Genomic DNA, 15,322 nt, shown 5'->3' on the forward strand with positions numbered 1-15,322 from the left:
ATGCAATATCATGGCTCTGCGCTAAGCATCCTGCCCAGTCTGTGCTGATAATTTCTTAGGAAAAACTCTATCACTTCACAGTGCCTATTGGAAATAGGTGGACATTTGCTTCAGCCAGTACAGCTATTGCTTTGCAAATCCTGGAGTCAGACATGTCCCTGTTTATTACAAGGGAGTTGGACTAGATGACCTTTACAGGTCCTTTCCAACTCAATTCTATTTTTCTATCATTCTATCTGTTCTCTCTTTGTTGCTCTGTCTTATATCTACTCCAAGACTTAGACAAGCATAGAGAGGCCCCAGCTCATGGCTGATATTTCATGTTAACTGTTCCATGCTTCTGCTCTGTTGGGAAGTTCACAAGTGTAGGAAGAAAAAATATTTTGTACCACTGAAGGAGTCTCTTAAGATGGCAAGATAGCATGTAAAGAAAGCTCTTAGACCTATGGAGATTTCCTTGTTCTGATAATGATACTGATCAGATTATAAATACCCTCACTGGAATATCTTGACTGGAATGAAAACAGTGGTAGGAATGTGTCTTTGGAGGAAGGACTGCTCTTCTGTTCTGAATTTGCCTAGTGAGAGGATAGTGTGGTTGGGATTCTGAGTTGTTAGAAATGATGATAAGTAATAAGGAAGGGAAATGCATTCAAGCCTTTGTCTACTGGGAGCATGTAATTCTTAATGACAGAAAAGAGCACAAATTGTAGTCCCACTTTTGCAACTCATAAATTTAAATTCTGCCATGACTGTAGTAAAATTGCAGATGCCAGTTTATATCATTGCACTCATACTATTTATCTCTACATTCCCACTGAGAGAAATCTTCTGTATCGAGATCTTGTTATACTTTTAATTTATTTTTTAACTAGTCACCATTATTTGCTGTTAACAAGGAACCTGGAATCACAGAATCACAGAACAACCTGGGTTGGAAGGGGCCTCAAGGATCATGAATCTCCAACCCCCCTGCTACAGGCAGGGCCACCAACCTCCACATTTAATACTAGACCAGGCTGCCCAGGACCCCATCCAACCTAGCCCTGAACACCTCCAGGGATGGGGTATTCACAACCTATCTGGGCAGCCTGTTCCAGCACCCTACCACCCTTGTAGTAAAGAACTAGTGCATTTTTTATGTTTTATGATGGAAATCATTTACAATGAAACCTATGCTATGGTTGCCCTTGGCCATACCATTTTATTTGTCAGTGGTAACAAAAGATCAGAACTTGTCATGGTGCCTTTCTCTGTGCTGTGCTGGACTGCAAAAAATCAGGCAACTAGCTGAGTCAGTAATTCCATCTCAAACTGGCAGTATGACAAGGTGCCACACCGGAAAGAAGAAAGGAGGCAGTTTTTAAAATGAAAATCAACCCAGCATCTCTGGACTGGCAAACTTGTATATCCCAAATGACAGTATTGGCCTTTATAAAATATGTTGTGAATTGTTTTATGAAATCTGTGATGGAGAAAAACTGGGATATAGAGAAGTTCATAACAAAAGATACATGTGACACATTGACTTTACGTCATTCTTAGCACAGACATTACAGTAGAAAAAAGAACTCTCTAAGAGTTGATCTAGTAAAAATGATATGAAGTTATTTCATCATCATTATTATTATTTATTTCTTGATATGCTTGTTATAATTCAGGTGCTTTCCAAACAGAAAAGCTTCTGGCCCTGCCCCGAGGAGCTCACAATCTAACGGTGGACAAGGGAAGAGATGAGGAGAAGGGGTCCACAGCGCAGTCAAGACGCCAAGATGGAAATCAGCCATAACTTAGTAATCAAATGTGGTGTAAACACAATGTTGCAAAGCAATACAGACCTTTTGTCCCACTTTTCCATTTTGGCTCAGTGAATTCACTCCTAGGCGCATGGCGCATGTGCATGTACAGGAAGGAAGCTCACAATATGTGAGCTCATAGAGAGTAGTATGTGAGTGAAGCAGAGCGGAAAAACTCACGCAAATGTGTATCAATGAAAGGATTTTCAAAACTCAGTTCAGTAAAAGGACAGTTTATGTCCAGACTGGTATGGCTTTAGGTCATATCTTACAAGGTGGTAGTTAACATGCCATGGATTCCATTTGTTTTGTCCTTATTTTCTGCATGTTTTGTGTTCCTAGGAATATAGGATGTAGGTGTGCTGTATGCACCGGCAGGTTTCTTACCACCGGCAAAAATGAACTACAAAATCTATTAAAGTAGGGACAGGGATGTTAAGAATGAAATGACCACAGTGCTGTGGTATTTTTATGTCTCCATGGACAAAGAATGGTGTGGAAGCTCAAAGGTGTTCCTTCTTAGGTCAGTTGTAAATTTAAGTTTTTAATAATGTAGGACACCAGTCACTAATTAAAAAGCAACAGACTGTTTAATTTTAAAAATACCATTTTTGACTTAGACAAGAAGTCACTTATCAATTAAGAAAAATACTATTAGATTTTCTTTATACATTTAAATGTCTAAGTAATTTTATAAAACCTCCAATCAGGTTCCCCCAAACTGTGAAGCTGTCAAAGGAACTTTCGTCAGGTTTTTCTTTAAAAACTTCTCAGCAAACTGCCACATTTTCAAGGTACTCAGGGGATCACTGTTTGCTTGTTTATTCCTGATATATCTTTCTCTCAGCAAATACAAGTGTATCGTGAAGGCAAAAGCTAATAAGCAGCAGAACATTAAAGTGCATAGGTTGTCCACGTTTGGAAAAAGAAATGGTTGAAGAAGCAGTAGCTGTTGTGACTACGGATTCCTGGGAAGTAATCCGCCATTTTTAGCAAGACACAAATATTTCTTTTGCTATAAGATACATTTTTACAGTCTTCAAATCCGGTGTATTTCTAACAGCGGCATCAGGAAGGTAATAAATCTCTTGCTGAGTGGGAGAAGCTGTAATTAAATAATCAAATAGACTGATTGTTCAAAATTTACAGGTATTCATATTCCTTCAATAAATAAAAGAATATACTTTATAGTTTGTTTCTTTACAGATTTTGAAGCAAATCAAGTTCCTAGCAATTTAAATAAATGATTCTAATAGCTTGACATGACATATGTTGACAGGAACCACTTACGATTATTATGTTGCCCAGAATTTTTAAGAACCTACAAAGTTAAATAAAGGCTTACAAGTCTCTGAAGCTACTTTTTATTTGCATAGAAAAATATTTATCGTAGGAGTCAACTATCATATGAGAGAAATTGCTTTTGTTGAAATTGAAAAAGATAGCTAAAAAGTTTCTGTGGGTTATTGCAACAGTACAAGAATACAAGATGCTTCCATTTATTAAAAAATGTAAAACAAATTGTGAAAGCTAAAGCAGGCTACAAAACAGAAGGTCCCTTTATTATCTTTCTCTTGTTTCCTGTGTTACAAGATCATGTGCCACAGTTGAGTACTATAAAGTGTAATTCTGCATTTGCTAATATGTTCTTAAAACATTCCCCCCCAAAAGCACTATGCAAAATATATATATTTGTAAATGCTTCTTCCTGTAAGCATCACAACCTGGTTATCACATAGTCACCCTGCTCAATGGTTTCCTGTTTTCCATCACAGTTAGTGCTAATGTCTGATTCCTTGTCCAGCTGATCCTGTGGTGTGGCTGGCTCTGAGTTCTGTAACTCCATTTTCTCTGTTTCTAAAGCACAAATACTTCCTTCATCCTGTGAATCCAAAGCGTTGCTGTCATTTTGCAACTCAGCTACCATGCACTTTTCATCAGAACTTTGGGTGTTTACTTCACAGTTCATAGTCAGTTCTCCCTCTTCCAGTTCATCATTTTTCTCACATTGTTCTTCTGCCTGTTGACGGGAAACTTCTTCAGAAACAGTGTATATTTTATTTGTACTCTGCTCCGCAGAGTTTGTTTTTGATCGTCTGTGAAATAACCCAAAATTTTTTATGTCTGTCACAAAATTCACACGCTTCTGTTTCTCCTTAATGGACTCTGACACCAACATTGCTGAGCCATTGCTTACGTTATGTGCTTCAGAGGCAATTGTGGCTGATCGTGGGTGAATCATTGTTGTAATATCAAAAAGGCTGAATGCCTTTTTCTTTCCTTTCTTGTTTCCTTCACTCTCATTCTTTTCTTCAGTTTCTGACAGAGAGGCAGCATCTTTATTCATTTTTGGAGTCTGCACATTGGAAAGCTTGCTTCCTTTTAGCAAACCCAGGACTTCAAAACGGAAGCTGGAAATATCTTGTTTTAACTCCTAGAAATGAATAAGAAAGATCAGAGGATTAGTACAGGAAGAAAGATCAGAGTATGAAACCTAATGTGACTTTTCCTCTAATTAATAAACAAAAAATAAATTAAAAAAATAAAAAGCTTATGCTATGGATCAGTTATGAGCTTCGTCATCTGGATAACCTCAGATGTTCAAGTTACATAGCAGACTCTGCTTAATAGATCTTCCAAGTAAGGCAAAAAAAGTGACCAGCAATTTCATCAGGGGAGTCTTCAGAGGAAATGTATCGTGGTTTAGAGATCACTGACAGTGGTGGAGAAAGGATCAAGGACAAATTTATCACCTGCAGCTAATCTGCTGGACTGCATTATCTCAACACTATAATGGCATTTTGATGCCAGATATTAGATAGATCAGATATTATCACCATCCCCAAAACAGAAACACAATAGGCATACAGAATCATGCAACAGTTTAGGGTGGAAGGAACTTCTGTAAATCATCTGGCCCAGCTTCTTCTCAAGCAGGGACACCCAGAGCAGAATGGTCAGAACCATGTCCAGGCAGCTCTGTCACTTATACAGTAGAAAATTTCTTCTTGATGTTTAGACAGAACTTGTTTTCCAGTTTGTGCCCATTGCTTCTTGTGCTGGCAGTAGATACCAGTGACAGAGACAATCTCCCTTCAGGTATTTGTGGACACTGAGATCCCCTCAAGACTCCTCCAGTCTGAGCAGTCCAATCTCTCAGCCTCTCCTAACAAAAGAGATGCAGAAGAAAGTCCTAGAACTGGACACAGCACTCCAGGAATGGCCTCACAAACACTGAATAGAGGAGAAGAACCATCTCTCTTGTCTTGTTGGTCATACTTTGCCTAATGCAGCCAAAATATATATATATACCATTAGCCTTCCTAACAGCAAGAGCACAATGATGACTCGTGTTCCACTTGGTGTACATAAGGACCCCCAGGCCCTTTTCTACAGAGCTGCTTTCCAGCTGTGCAGCCCTAGTGTGTTTCAGTACATGGAGATATTCTTCCCCAGGTGTAGGATTCTGTACTTCTCCTTGTTGAACTCCATGGGGTTCCTATCAGCCCATCTCTCCAGCCTGTCCAGATCCCTCTAGCTGGCTTTCTGGTGAATCAGTCATTCCCTCTAATCCATCCTCTTATCCATGAATTTACCAAGGATGTATCCAGATTGTTAAGGAAGATGTTAAATAGGACTGGACCCAGTATTAGCCCCTAGGGTACTCTGCTCATTACTAGTGTCCAGCTAGCTTTTGCACAACCAACTACCTGCCCTCCTGGTCTGTCTGTTCAGCTGCTTTTAATTCACCACACTGTCTGCTTATTCAGCCTGTAATTCAACAGCTTTTCTATGAGGATCTTATGAGTGATATATACGTGCAAGCTTCTCTGTGAGTGGAATGCAAGAACTGCAGGCAGGACTTTGTGCATTTCTCCTCGATGTTGGGTAGCTGGCAGCCAAGAAAAGAGCTAATCACTGCAGGATGCTTCTTGCCAGTACAACTTCTGATCTCTGTCCCTTAAAGGCCTATCTTAGGAAAAGACATTTTCTTTTCATTTTCTATATGAGAATATGAGAGCAACTAGCTCAGGCTCTTTCTTTATCTTCTGTGTGCCAAAGTTGAGGCCGATGAATATCATTTTGGAAATTTGAAGGTTGAGGCACTAACAGTAACAAAATATTTAATGCCAAAAATACACAGTTATGTAAAAGTTGTGGTGCATATGGCCCCATTCACTTAGTCTTGTCAGATTAAACAGATTTTAATATTTGACTCCTTATTTAAGTGTTCAATTTATTAAGCCGTACAAAATGTGTTCTGATACAAAAGTGCAAGTGCACTCAACTGCACATAATCTGTATTTCCTACAGTGGAACTATTTGCATGTTATATTACCAAATACTATTTTACATACCGTTAGTCCCACTTTGGTGTGCCCTTAGTTCTTCCCTCTCTTCACCCCGTAACTCAAACTAGATGATAAAAGTGATTATTTTCCAGCAAGCAAGGGTTGTTGCAGTAGTCTATAGCAATACTATTTGATTGTGGTCCATCAGCACACAGACACTGCTCTATGGAGGAAGATATGTGCAATTGTACAGGTGGGGACTGTGAAAAATGTGCTTCACAGTCTTCTAAAATATCTATGAACATACAATTAAATACATACCTTAAAATTTTCTTCTGTCAGCCCTTCCTCAGTTTTGGCATCTCTAATCATTGCTGCAACGTACCTCTTAACCAGATTTCTCATAACCTCCTAAAAACATAAAACATTGTGTTAGTTTTCTGGCTCATAGTTACTAAATCTATGCTTACTAGGTCTGCTCAACTTTTTGTGCTTTAGGAACATGACAAAAAATGTACAGACCTCAGATACAGGTTTTTTTTTGTTTGTTTTGTTTTTTTTTTTCCCTCTGTTTTTCAACAGTGATATTAAATATCCTAAGAATGGCTGCACAGGGTTTGACCAACTGCATACCTCATGCTGGTAACTTGCTCTCTTACAGTGAGCAGTTGCTGATACTTAATGAGGAGTGCAAGTGGAGTACAGTCATGTAATGTTATTTCCAGCTGTATTCTTTCAAGCCTTCTGCAGTCTGAGATTCAGGAACCTTGTGAATCAGAAATGTTAGCCTTAGGTTTAATGGCCTGCAACAGGTTTTCCCTATGTGTTTTGAACTCATGTAAACTTTCAGCATCCACAAATTTGCTGATGAATTTCAAGGCAAAGCCACAGTGAAACTCCTTGTTTTTAAATTTCCTTTTTTAATAATCTGTTCTCTGATAGTTCCCAGCATTTCCCTCTACTTCTAAGAATTCTAAAATTGTTTAATTTGGAAGAAATGTCTGGAGGAGCCCAATCCATACCCCTGACTCCAAGTAGAGCTATCACTGCAGTTGTACAAGGCTGCTTAGGTCCAGTCAAGTGCTGAATATCTCCCAGGATGGAGATGCTGCAGCCTCCCTGTACTGCTTTTTTTTCAGTTCTTTACTACCCTCAATGTGACAGTGATTTTCCTTACAGAATTTCCCTTCTGGAAACTTGAGTCCATTGACTCCTGTTCTTTTTCTGTGCACATCCAAGAAAAATCTGGCTCCCTTCTCTCTCTAACCACCCACTGTGTTATTGGAGATAGCAATTAGATCCCCCTTAACCTACTTCATGCTGAACAAACACAGATCTCAGCTTCTCCTTTTATGTCAGCCCTCTAACCATCTTGGTGGCCCTTTGCTGGATTCCTTCCAGTTTGAAACATCTCTCTTGTAGCAGGGGGCCCCAAACAGGACACACTGCCTCAGATACAATTGTACAAGAGTGGGCTGGAGGAGAATAACCAATTCCTTCAGTGTGCTGCCTACTGCCTTGTTAATGCAGCCTATTACATGTCTGATGTCCAGTCTGTGGATAGACGGTAAATAGCTGCTGTGTATTCACCTTCTATATAATTTTAAAGACTCCAGTTGTACCCTCCACAGCTGTCATTTCTTCTGGTTGGAAAGTCCTGATTTATAGTTATTTTCCATATGGAATCCATTCATTTCCAATTTTTCAAGTGTGCAACTCACATCTTGGTGGATATGCACCCCATTAACACAACAAAAAATGGAAAATAGATCTGAAATTATCCATTATGCTACAATAATCTCCCAAAATCAAGAGACAGAAGCAAGAAGGATGGCGAAGAGCAGTTGGCAGGAGTCAATCAATCCCTCTAGGCAGAGGTATTATTAAGGAGCTCTCGGTAGGTGAGCAGAACTGGAGAGGGAGAGATGTAGAGCTGACTGATAGAGCACGACAGGTAGATACATGTATGTTCTCAATTGATCCCAGCAGGGAGGTGGGAGTGTCCATGTCTTTTTTAAAGGCAATCCATGTTGAAGTGGATTAAATGTTAGTTAGTCTAGAATTTCTTTAGGAAACTATCCTTTTTACACCCACAAGTAGACTACTTTTCTAATGCTGTTATTTCAACAACAAATATTCTACACTCTTTTGCTGAAAATGAAATAAACACGGATTTTCTTTCTTTCTTTTTTCTTTTATTCTACTTTCTTCAGAAATCTTCCCCTTCTATTCCATCTCTCCTCTCCCAACAGGACCTTTTGGAGGCACAAGCAAAAAAAAAAAAAAAAAATTGCCAAAAAAATAAATGTGCAGCTTTACCTGGTATTGATGATGTCTTCTCAGATTGTCAGCTGCACGTCTCTGAAAAAAGAAAAGAATGGAATACAACAAAAATCATGAATGTCTGCCTGGTAGTAAAATACAGCACAGTAAAACAGCAACTCCACGCAATCTATGGTAACTAACAAGCTGGAAGACATTGTTCAGTATCCTTTGAAAAAGTGGCAATGTTGGACTGAAGGCTGTCATTAGCTTTACAGAAGGGAGTATGCTGTCACTAAAAAAGCTAAGTGGATTTACTACATTTCCATCAATGTGCTGCTATTCTGGCATTGATGTGAGTGTGGTGTGGCAGCCGGTTATCTGCTTGCAGATGACTTTCAAAGTCATAAATCTGATATAGAAGAACAGTGTGATTGTGTAACACACTTGCACAGACAGCAGGAATTGAGAAGAGCTTGGCATACAAGTGGTGGTATCTGTGGCTGTCTCCTTATTTCTCATTTAAGACAGAGCTATCCAAAGCCTACAATATAAAACCATTTAAAAGAGAAAATTCCCTGCTTATTTCTTTGTTAAAAGGACTCTTGATAGATGCAGAAGCACAGAAAACAGCAGCTCAGCTGTGAGATACAGAGTTTGTTGTTGATAAGGAAGGAGAGTAAGAAGTGTAGTGACTATGATCAGGAACAGCAAAAAGAAGATTGGCAGGATGAAAGTAAAGCAAAGGCTTCAAGAAAATGTTGCATTTGCATATACTGCTGTATCTATGAGATGTCCAGAAAAAGGTGGTGGAAAAAAAAAAAAAAAAAAGCCTTGAATTATTTAGTCCTTGAATTACTGTTGTCCTCAACATACTGAGTCACATCTCTCTTTATTCTCCACCTTAATTATCCCTGACTGGTGAAAGAGGGTTTTGTCTTTTTCACTTGGATTCTTCTATCTGCGGCTGATTAGAAAAGTACGAGTCTGACCACTGGTTGTATTTCTACAAAATAGAACACTTAGAATGTCTTAAAACAGGATAGAACGATATTCAAGAGACTCATTAAAATTAATCTCCGTTGCATAAGCCAAGTACAATAAGGTATTTTGTCACCTTTTTTTGCTTGCAACTGATTAGTAATTTATTTATGATTACCACTTTCCCATTTTTGGGAACATGTTTCTGCTTTATGGTTGATTTTGTTTTGTAATTAACTTGAGGGTTGCAGTACCTGCGTGCTCAGCAAAAGAAAATAAAAAGGGAAAAATCACAATTTACTAATTGTTCTGTACATTTACCACGAGATAGGGCTTTATTCATAGATACCTTGCCTTCAAGATTTTTCCAAATGATCATAAAATCATAGAATGGCCTGGGTTTAAAAGCACCACAATGATCATCTAGTTTCAACCCCCCTGCTATGTGCAGGGTCGCCAACCACCAGACCAGGCTGCCCAGAGCCACATCCAGCCTGGCCTTGAATGCCTCCAGGGATGGAGCATCCACAACCTCCTTGGGCAATCTGAAGTGATGTTTCTGCATCTTATGTCATGTTCATAGACGAGATGGAAATTCCTCATATGAGTGTTTACAGAAGGAGAGGTGGGAATTCCTGTCCACCATCATGGCTGAAGGGACAGTGTAGCCATGTGAAGGACAATACCCTCCCACCATCTACACCACTATCCAGGATTATTTTTCTGGCTTTTCTCTGCCGACCACACGATGGAGATATTTCACTCCTGCTGAGAGAGCGCCAGGGGAGTCTGAGGCATTATGAGAATTCTCAATAAAAGCTCTGACTCACAGGCAGAAGGAAAATCACTTTAAGGTGTATATGAAACACACTTAATTTCAGGTGAAGCTAGTAACTCCTATAAATAAAACAAATGCTAGCTCTTTTCTTGTAAACTGCTTTCTGCAGTTGCTGTGTTCTCTGCTTTGTTTTACAGTGAAGTGTGAAATAAAGGCATAGGTTTAACTCTGTACCTGTAGCAAGAAATACTTCAATCTGATTTATCCTTTTTAAAAAACAATTCTGAAACTCCCAGAAACAAAGGCTATAGCTTTTCTAGTCTATGCCATGACAAAAAGTGCGATTTGAAATGAGTATACAAACAGATATATTTAAGTAATAATATGTCCAGAACAGTTGTACTCTCCCTAACAATAATTTTCAATCAATAACTCTGAGAAGCTGCAAGAGAATACAATTAATGATGCATTTGTACATACACACTGCAAAGGTAAATATGCAGACACATAGCCTATCCAAGTTATTAACGCCATCAGTTCTCTAACTGCAGTTTACATGTTCAGATTCTGATTCAGATTCAGTTCATAATCTTCTTTTGCATCCTTCTCAAAGTGCAATGAAACTTAAACACATCTGAAGATCAAGACACTTCACATAAAATGACAATAGCAATTATCTCTTCCTTAGTTGGTTTTCAGCCAGCTTTTTGCTACTTGTTGTTCAAAATTTGTTTCAAGTAATTGCTGCGCTATGTGCATGAAGTACTGGAAACTGTGACTGACAAAGGAATAAAAATTAAATCTGACTGAAAAATAGCAACACAGGAGGAAACAGTCTTGTGATGTCAGTATTGTACGAGACTGTGTTACTGCAGTATTTCATCACTTTCCAGTGGGTGGCACCAATACACTGTAGGAAGTCTTAGCAGTTTTAGTGGCACTGAAAACTATTTTGGTCATCCTGTTTGTGCCATTCTGAGTAATTTGTATTTTTTTGGAAGAAAAATATCTCTAGCAATCAAAAAATGCCACGGTTTATATTACTTCTTTGGGAGCTATTTATCAAAAATATATTTTTTACAAAGTATGAATTCAAATTCCTTTGACCTCATTTCTTTCTGACAAATGCCCAAATAATCTGATGAATTTATGATGGCATATATTCCCATATTTGGAATGGAAGCATGATATGACAGGGACAAGAACTTGTCTGTGTTGACAGAAAGGTTTTCCTGTGAGATGGTCCTTGATTATACAACAAACATGCTCCAGATTATTGACTTCCATTCCATGTGGAAGGTGCTATTTCTTCTCTTAGTTTTCAGCAACAAACATTTCAGGGAAAGTACAAAACAGTGTATTGACTCAGAATTTGCATCATTTCCATTTGGAGAAAGAAAGCTAAGAGAATAAGAAAGATTTTCTCTGACAAATACTAATCATTATCATGTGGATTGCTTGAAAAAGTAGCTAGGAAAAAAAAAAAGCTATTTATCTAAACATCAGGTACACAAAAAACACTAAAGATATGCTTGGTAAATCCTTTCCATTATATCCTCTGGAATACTTAAAATTATAGATAAAGCACTTTTTGGTGACTGACCAGGAACAAATTGGAATGGAATTCGAGGAAAATAACACAATTACTTCAGTATATTCTTGGGGATTCTTTACTTACATCTCTTCTATTCTAAAATAACAATAGATTTCAGATGATTAACAAGAGTAGCCTTGAGACACCTAAAGCCCATAGGAAGTCAGGAGTACTTCAGCCTGATCAATAGAACTGCATTACTAAACTGGCTCTTGCTAAGGTGAGCTGACAAAGTTAACAGAAATACTTTAAATAGCTTAAAGGGAGGCACACATTGTTATTTCAGAGTTTTAAGTGCAGGAGATACTTTGTGATAATAGCCGAAGAGAATGCTGCATACCTGGGATATGTCAAAATGACAGAAAATAACGATGTGCTGTAATCTGAAAAGGTAGATCTCTGATTAACAATGGTGATGAAGTGCAAGTAAACAACATGTGAACATACCGGCCTTCCTGTACCAAAGAAGCCAGCTGTAGTTGTCATTAAAATCTGCCACCAGCATGGTTGGACAGCCTTTGAGAAAGGCGATGTCCCATGGAAAAGCTTCCTTGACCCCATCACCCACCTCTTCAGCAGCTTAGTATGACAAAGGATTCCAGAAACACAGGACAGTCAAAGAGAATCAAATTAATCATCTCTCTTCAGAAGCTCCTCGCTTCCTTGCAGACTCTCTTCTTTCATGTAATATCTCTGTTGTAACAAGCGCTGTAAACGGTCCTCCCAAGCAATCATGCCATTGTTATCTAGTTATCATAATTATCAGATTATTTCAGGTTTGACATTAGGAAAATTTTATTCTCTGAAAGAGTGGAGAGGCACTGTAATGGGCTGCCCAGGGAGACGGCTGAGTCACTGTCCCTGGAGGTGTCCAAGAAATGTTTATGTGTTGTAATGAGGGACATGATTTAGTGGGGAAATACTGGTGGTAGGTGGACAGTTGGACTGGATGATCTTGGAGGTCTTTTCCAATTTTGGTGATTCTGTGATTCAGTGATTCGATCTCCACTGACATTTTTCTTTCTTTGTATGAGTCACATCAATCTTTTCTTTGTGTACCTGCTGTAAATTCTCCTGAACCTGAATCCTTTCTCTATGAGTTCTACTTGTGTATAATCTTTTTAATTTTTTTATATATAAATCATACATTATGTATATAATCCAAAATAAATCTATATGTATGTATTCTTTCTATATTCTTATACATATATATCTGTAGATACATACACACACAGAGTGGGTTGCTGGTTACACGTTTATACATCCTCGGTTCACTCCTGATTCATGACTCCTGGCTTTTTGGTGCCGTTTCTTTAATGCATTATTTTATATCCAGTTCTTGAAAACTGACAAGACAAGCTTAACAAGACAGCTATACTCTGTCAGTAATTTGTTATGCACTCTCTAGCACTAACTCAGCCTTTGGATTCCCATTACTGTTATTCCTACTGGCAAACACTGCAGTATATCACTGCTTTCTAATAGCAAACATTATTTAGAGGCTTCAGAAAAAAAATGTTTTGAAATCAGAGTTCCACGTCACAGACAATCTAGTATCCATCTAGCTGACCTAAGAAAATGAGCCTTACAGGAGTCTATAGGGTTTTTTTTCCCACTATCAGTCATAGGAAAGGTATCAGAGATCAGAGATACAGGGCTCATGTGAAGACAAGTAAGTCCCAGCAAAGCTTATCTTGTAGATCTGAGGCTGAGATTCCAGTGAGCTGAAGTCAGAGAGCTGTCACTTAAGCTCAGACAAAAGCCCCAGATAACTTTTCACTTCCATTTGTTTGTAAGGGCACAGTGTTTCTAAATTTAATCGGCGATGGTGTTCACTGGGATAACTGGAAAAATTCTGGGAACCCAAGGCTGAGCTGTGGGTGATGTGAACAAGTTTTTCACTATCTGAAAACAGCACATTCCTCCAGGACAAACTCTGAGCTCATGATGGTGTGCCCATGTTTTTCCTCCAATGATTTAACCTCTTTATTGGGAAAATTCACTTAACTCAATTGTGTCTGCAATACTATTTATCTGAACTGTGTGTAGACCTGAGTGAACAGTGGCTGTCATGCTCTAGTATCTACAGACAGATTTTCCCTATGCAGAAATCATAGGGCATAGTGCAAACTCAATTTTTAGTTCACTTTGGAGCTTGAATGTATAAGTGGGCTTAAAAAATGCAAAATGTTCCTAAATCAGACAGCCATGTTGGGACTCCTGTTATACCTGAGGAGCTAACTGAAGAATATTGTAGTTTTATGAGATACTCTGAATCTGTCTGGTTAACCAAGGCCACTCACTTCCAGGCAGCAGGAATTCTGGTTTATTGGTGGCTCAGCTGGTGAAAACTCTTTCAGAAGGGTTTCAGATACACTTGCAGCTAAGTGCCTATTTCTGTAGTAGAAAACTGTAGAAAACAGGTGATGGATATAGCACTGTTGTCTCATAGAGCTTCATGATTTCCACTTTTGCTCCTCAAACAATGTGTTTTTTTTTTTTTCTGTTTGTTTATAGAAAAGAAAAAAGAAAAACCACACACACAAAAAATCCTTATATCTCTCCCTCCTCCATCTCCTCTGCTTTCAGTTAGTTCAGTTATTAGCTGTCCAAATCCTAATCATAGGGAAAACCAGGTTCACCTCCTTCTCTTCTTTTTTCCCAAGGGACCACCTTTTCCTCCAGGGTATTCGCTACTTTGGGATGGGAATTGTCTCCTATCAGTGCTGTTCTGCTTGGCAAAAATAGTTGAATACACACTGGAGAATGGAAGTGAATTTGGGTCTCCCATAGCCCAAGCTATTTGCTATTCTTACCATGCGCTCCAATCAGAAATTCTGTCCTGAAGCTGAAAAGTCTTTCCCAGCAAAAGATTCTTTGAAGCTGGTATACATTCATTAAAAAAAATTTAAAAATTAAAAAATCCGTGGTTTTAAATGCGGAATAATTCCCAATCAGCTTAGTATATACACTCCTTATTCACTGACCCTTTGCTGCAGCAGTTTTCCAAAACCTAAGCTGCTCTGTCCAGCAGTTGTTATTTAGGTACCCCAGCAGGAGGCAGTTACTGGAACCTGGTGGTCTGTCTGAACCCCCCAATCTCACCATGTAGGGTTGAAAGCACCCTGCCTCTTTCTTCCTCCTTCTAGACAGCCAGGAATGAATTTACTTCCAGAGCTGCAAGTTGAGAGGGAAACAAAGGAAAAAGAATCCTGGATGGAAAGTCTGACAGAGAATATTGTCCTGAAGGCTTTGATGGGATGGATAAGATATTCTGGATCTGTCCCAGTCAGTCAGGGGTATTGTGATAACCAACTGTAGATCCTCAGCTGCTATGAACTGGCATTTCTCCACTGATTTAATATCACTCTATCAGTTTACACTAGCTAATCATCCCTATTGAATGCTTAACAAATGCCTAGAAGCGTTGCCCACTCTCCCCCTACACAAGTACAACAATCTCTCTATTTCTAACAAAAAAATCACACATTTTCCTCAACTTTAAACTTCTTTTCTTTGCTTACTTACACAAAGATGCTCTATTCTCATTTTATCACCATTCATTCTCAATTGTCTTTTATTTTTATTTCTATCTGAATCACTACTTATTTTTCTACGC

General features: G+C 38.6%; 1 protein-coding gene across 2 annotated transcripts in view; it reads right to left on the bottom strand.

The window, feature by feature from the left end:
* Positions 1 to 1,033: 1,033 nt before the first annotated feature.
* TRPC4 (transient receptor potential cation channel subfamily C member 4) overlaps positions 1,034 to 15,322 on the bottom strand; it is a 143,691-nt gene continuing 129,402 nt past the window's right edge. For both annotated transcript variants that reach the window (XM_042868153.1, XM_042868154.1), the window contains 3 exons: positions 8,408 to 8,449; positions 6,410 to 6,499; positions 1,034 to 4,230 (listed from right to left, as the gene is read on the bottom strand). In XM_042868153.1, coding sequence (XP_042724087.1) covers positions 3,514 to 4,230; positions 6,410 to 6,499; positions 8,408 to 8,449 — 849 coding nt within the window. In that variant the 3' untranslated portion in view covers positions 1,034 to 3,513. The remainder of the gene's footprint in view (positions 4,231 to 6,409; positions 6,500 to 8,407; positions 8,450 to 15,322) is intronic.

This window comes from Lagopus leucura, unplaced genomic scaffold (genome assembly GCF_019238085.1).
Source record: "Lagopus leucura isolate 7727_CA_CO unplaced genomic scaffold, USGS_WTPT01 Super-Scaffold_100001, whole genome shotgun sequence".
Lineage (NCBI taxonomy): Eukaryota > Metazoa > Chordata > Aves > Galliformes > Phasianidae > Lagopus > Lagopus leucura.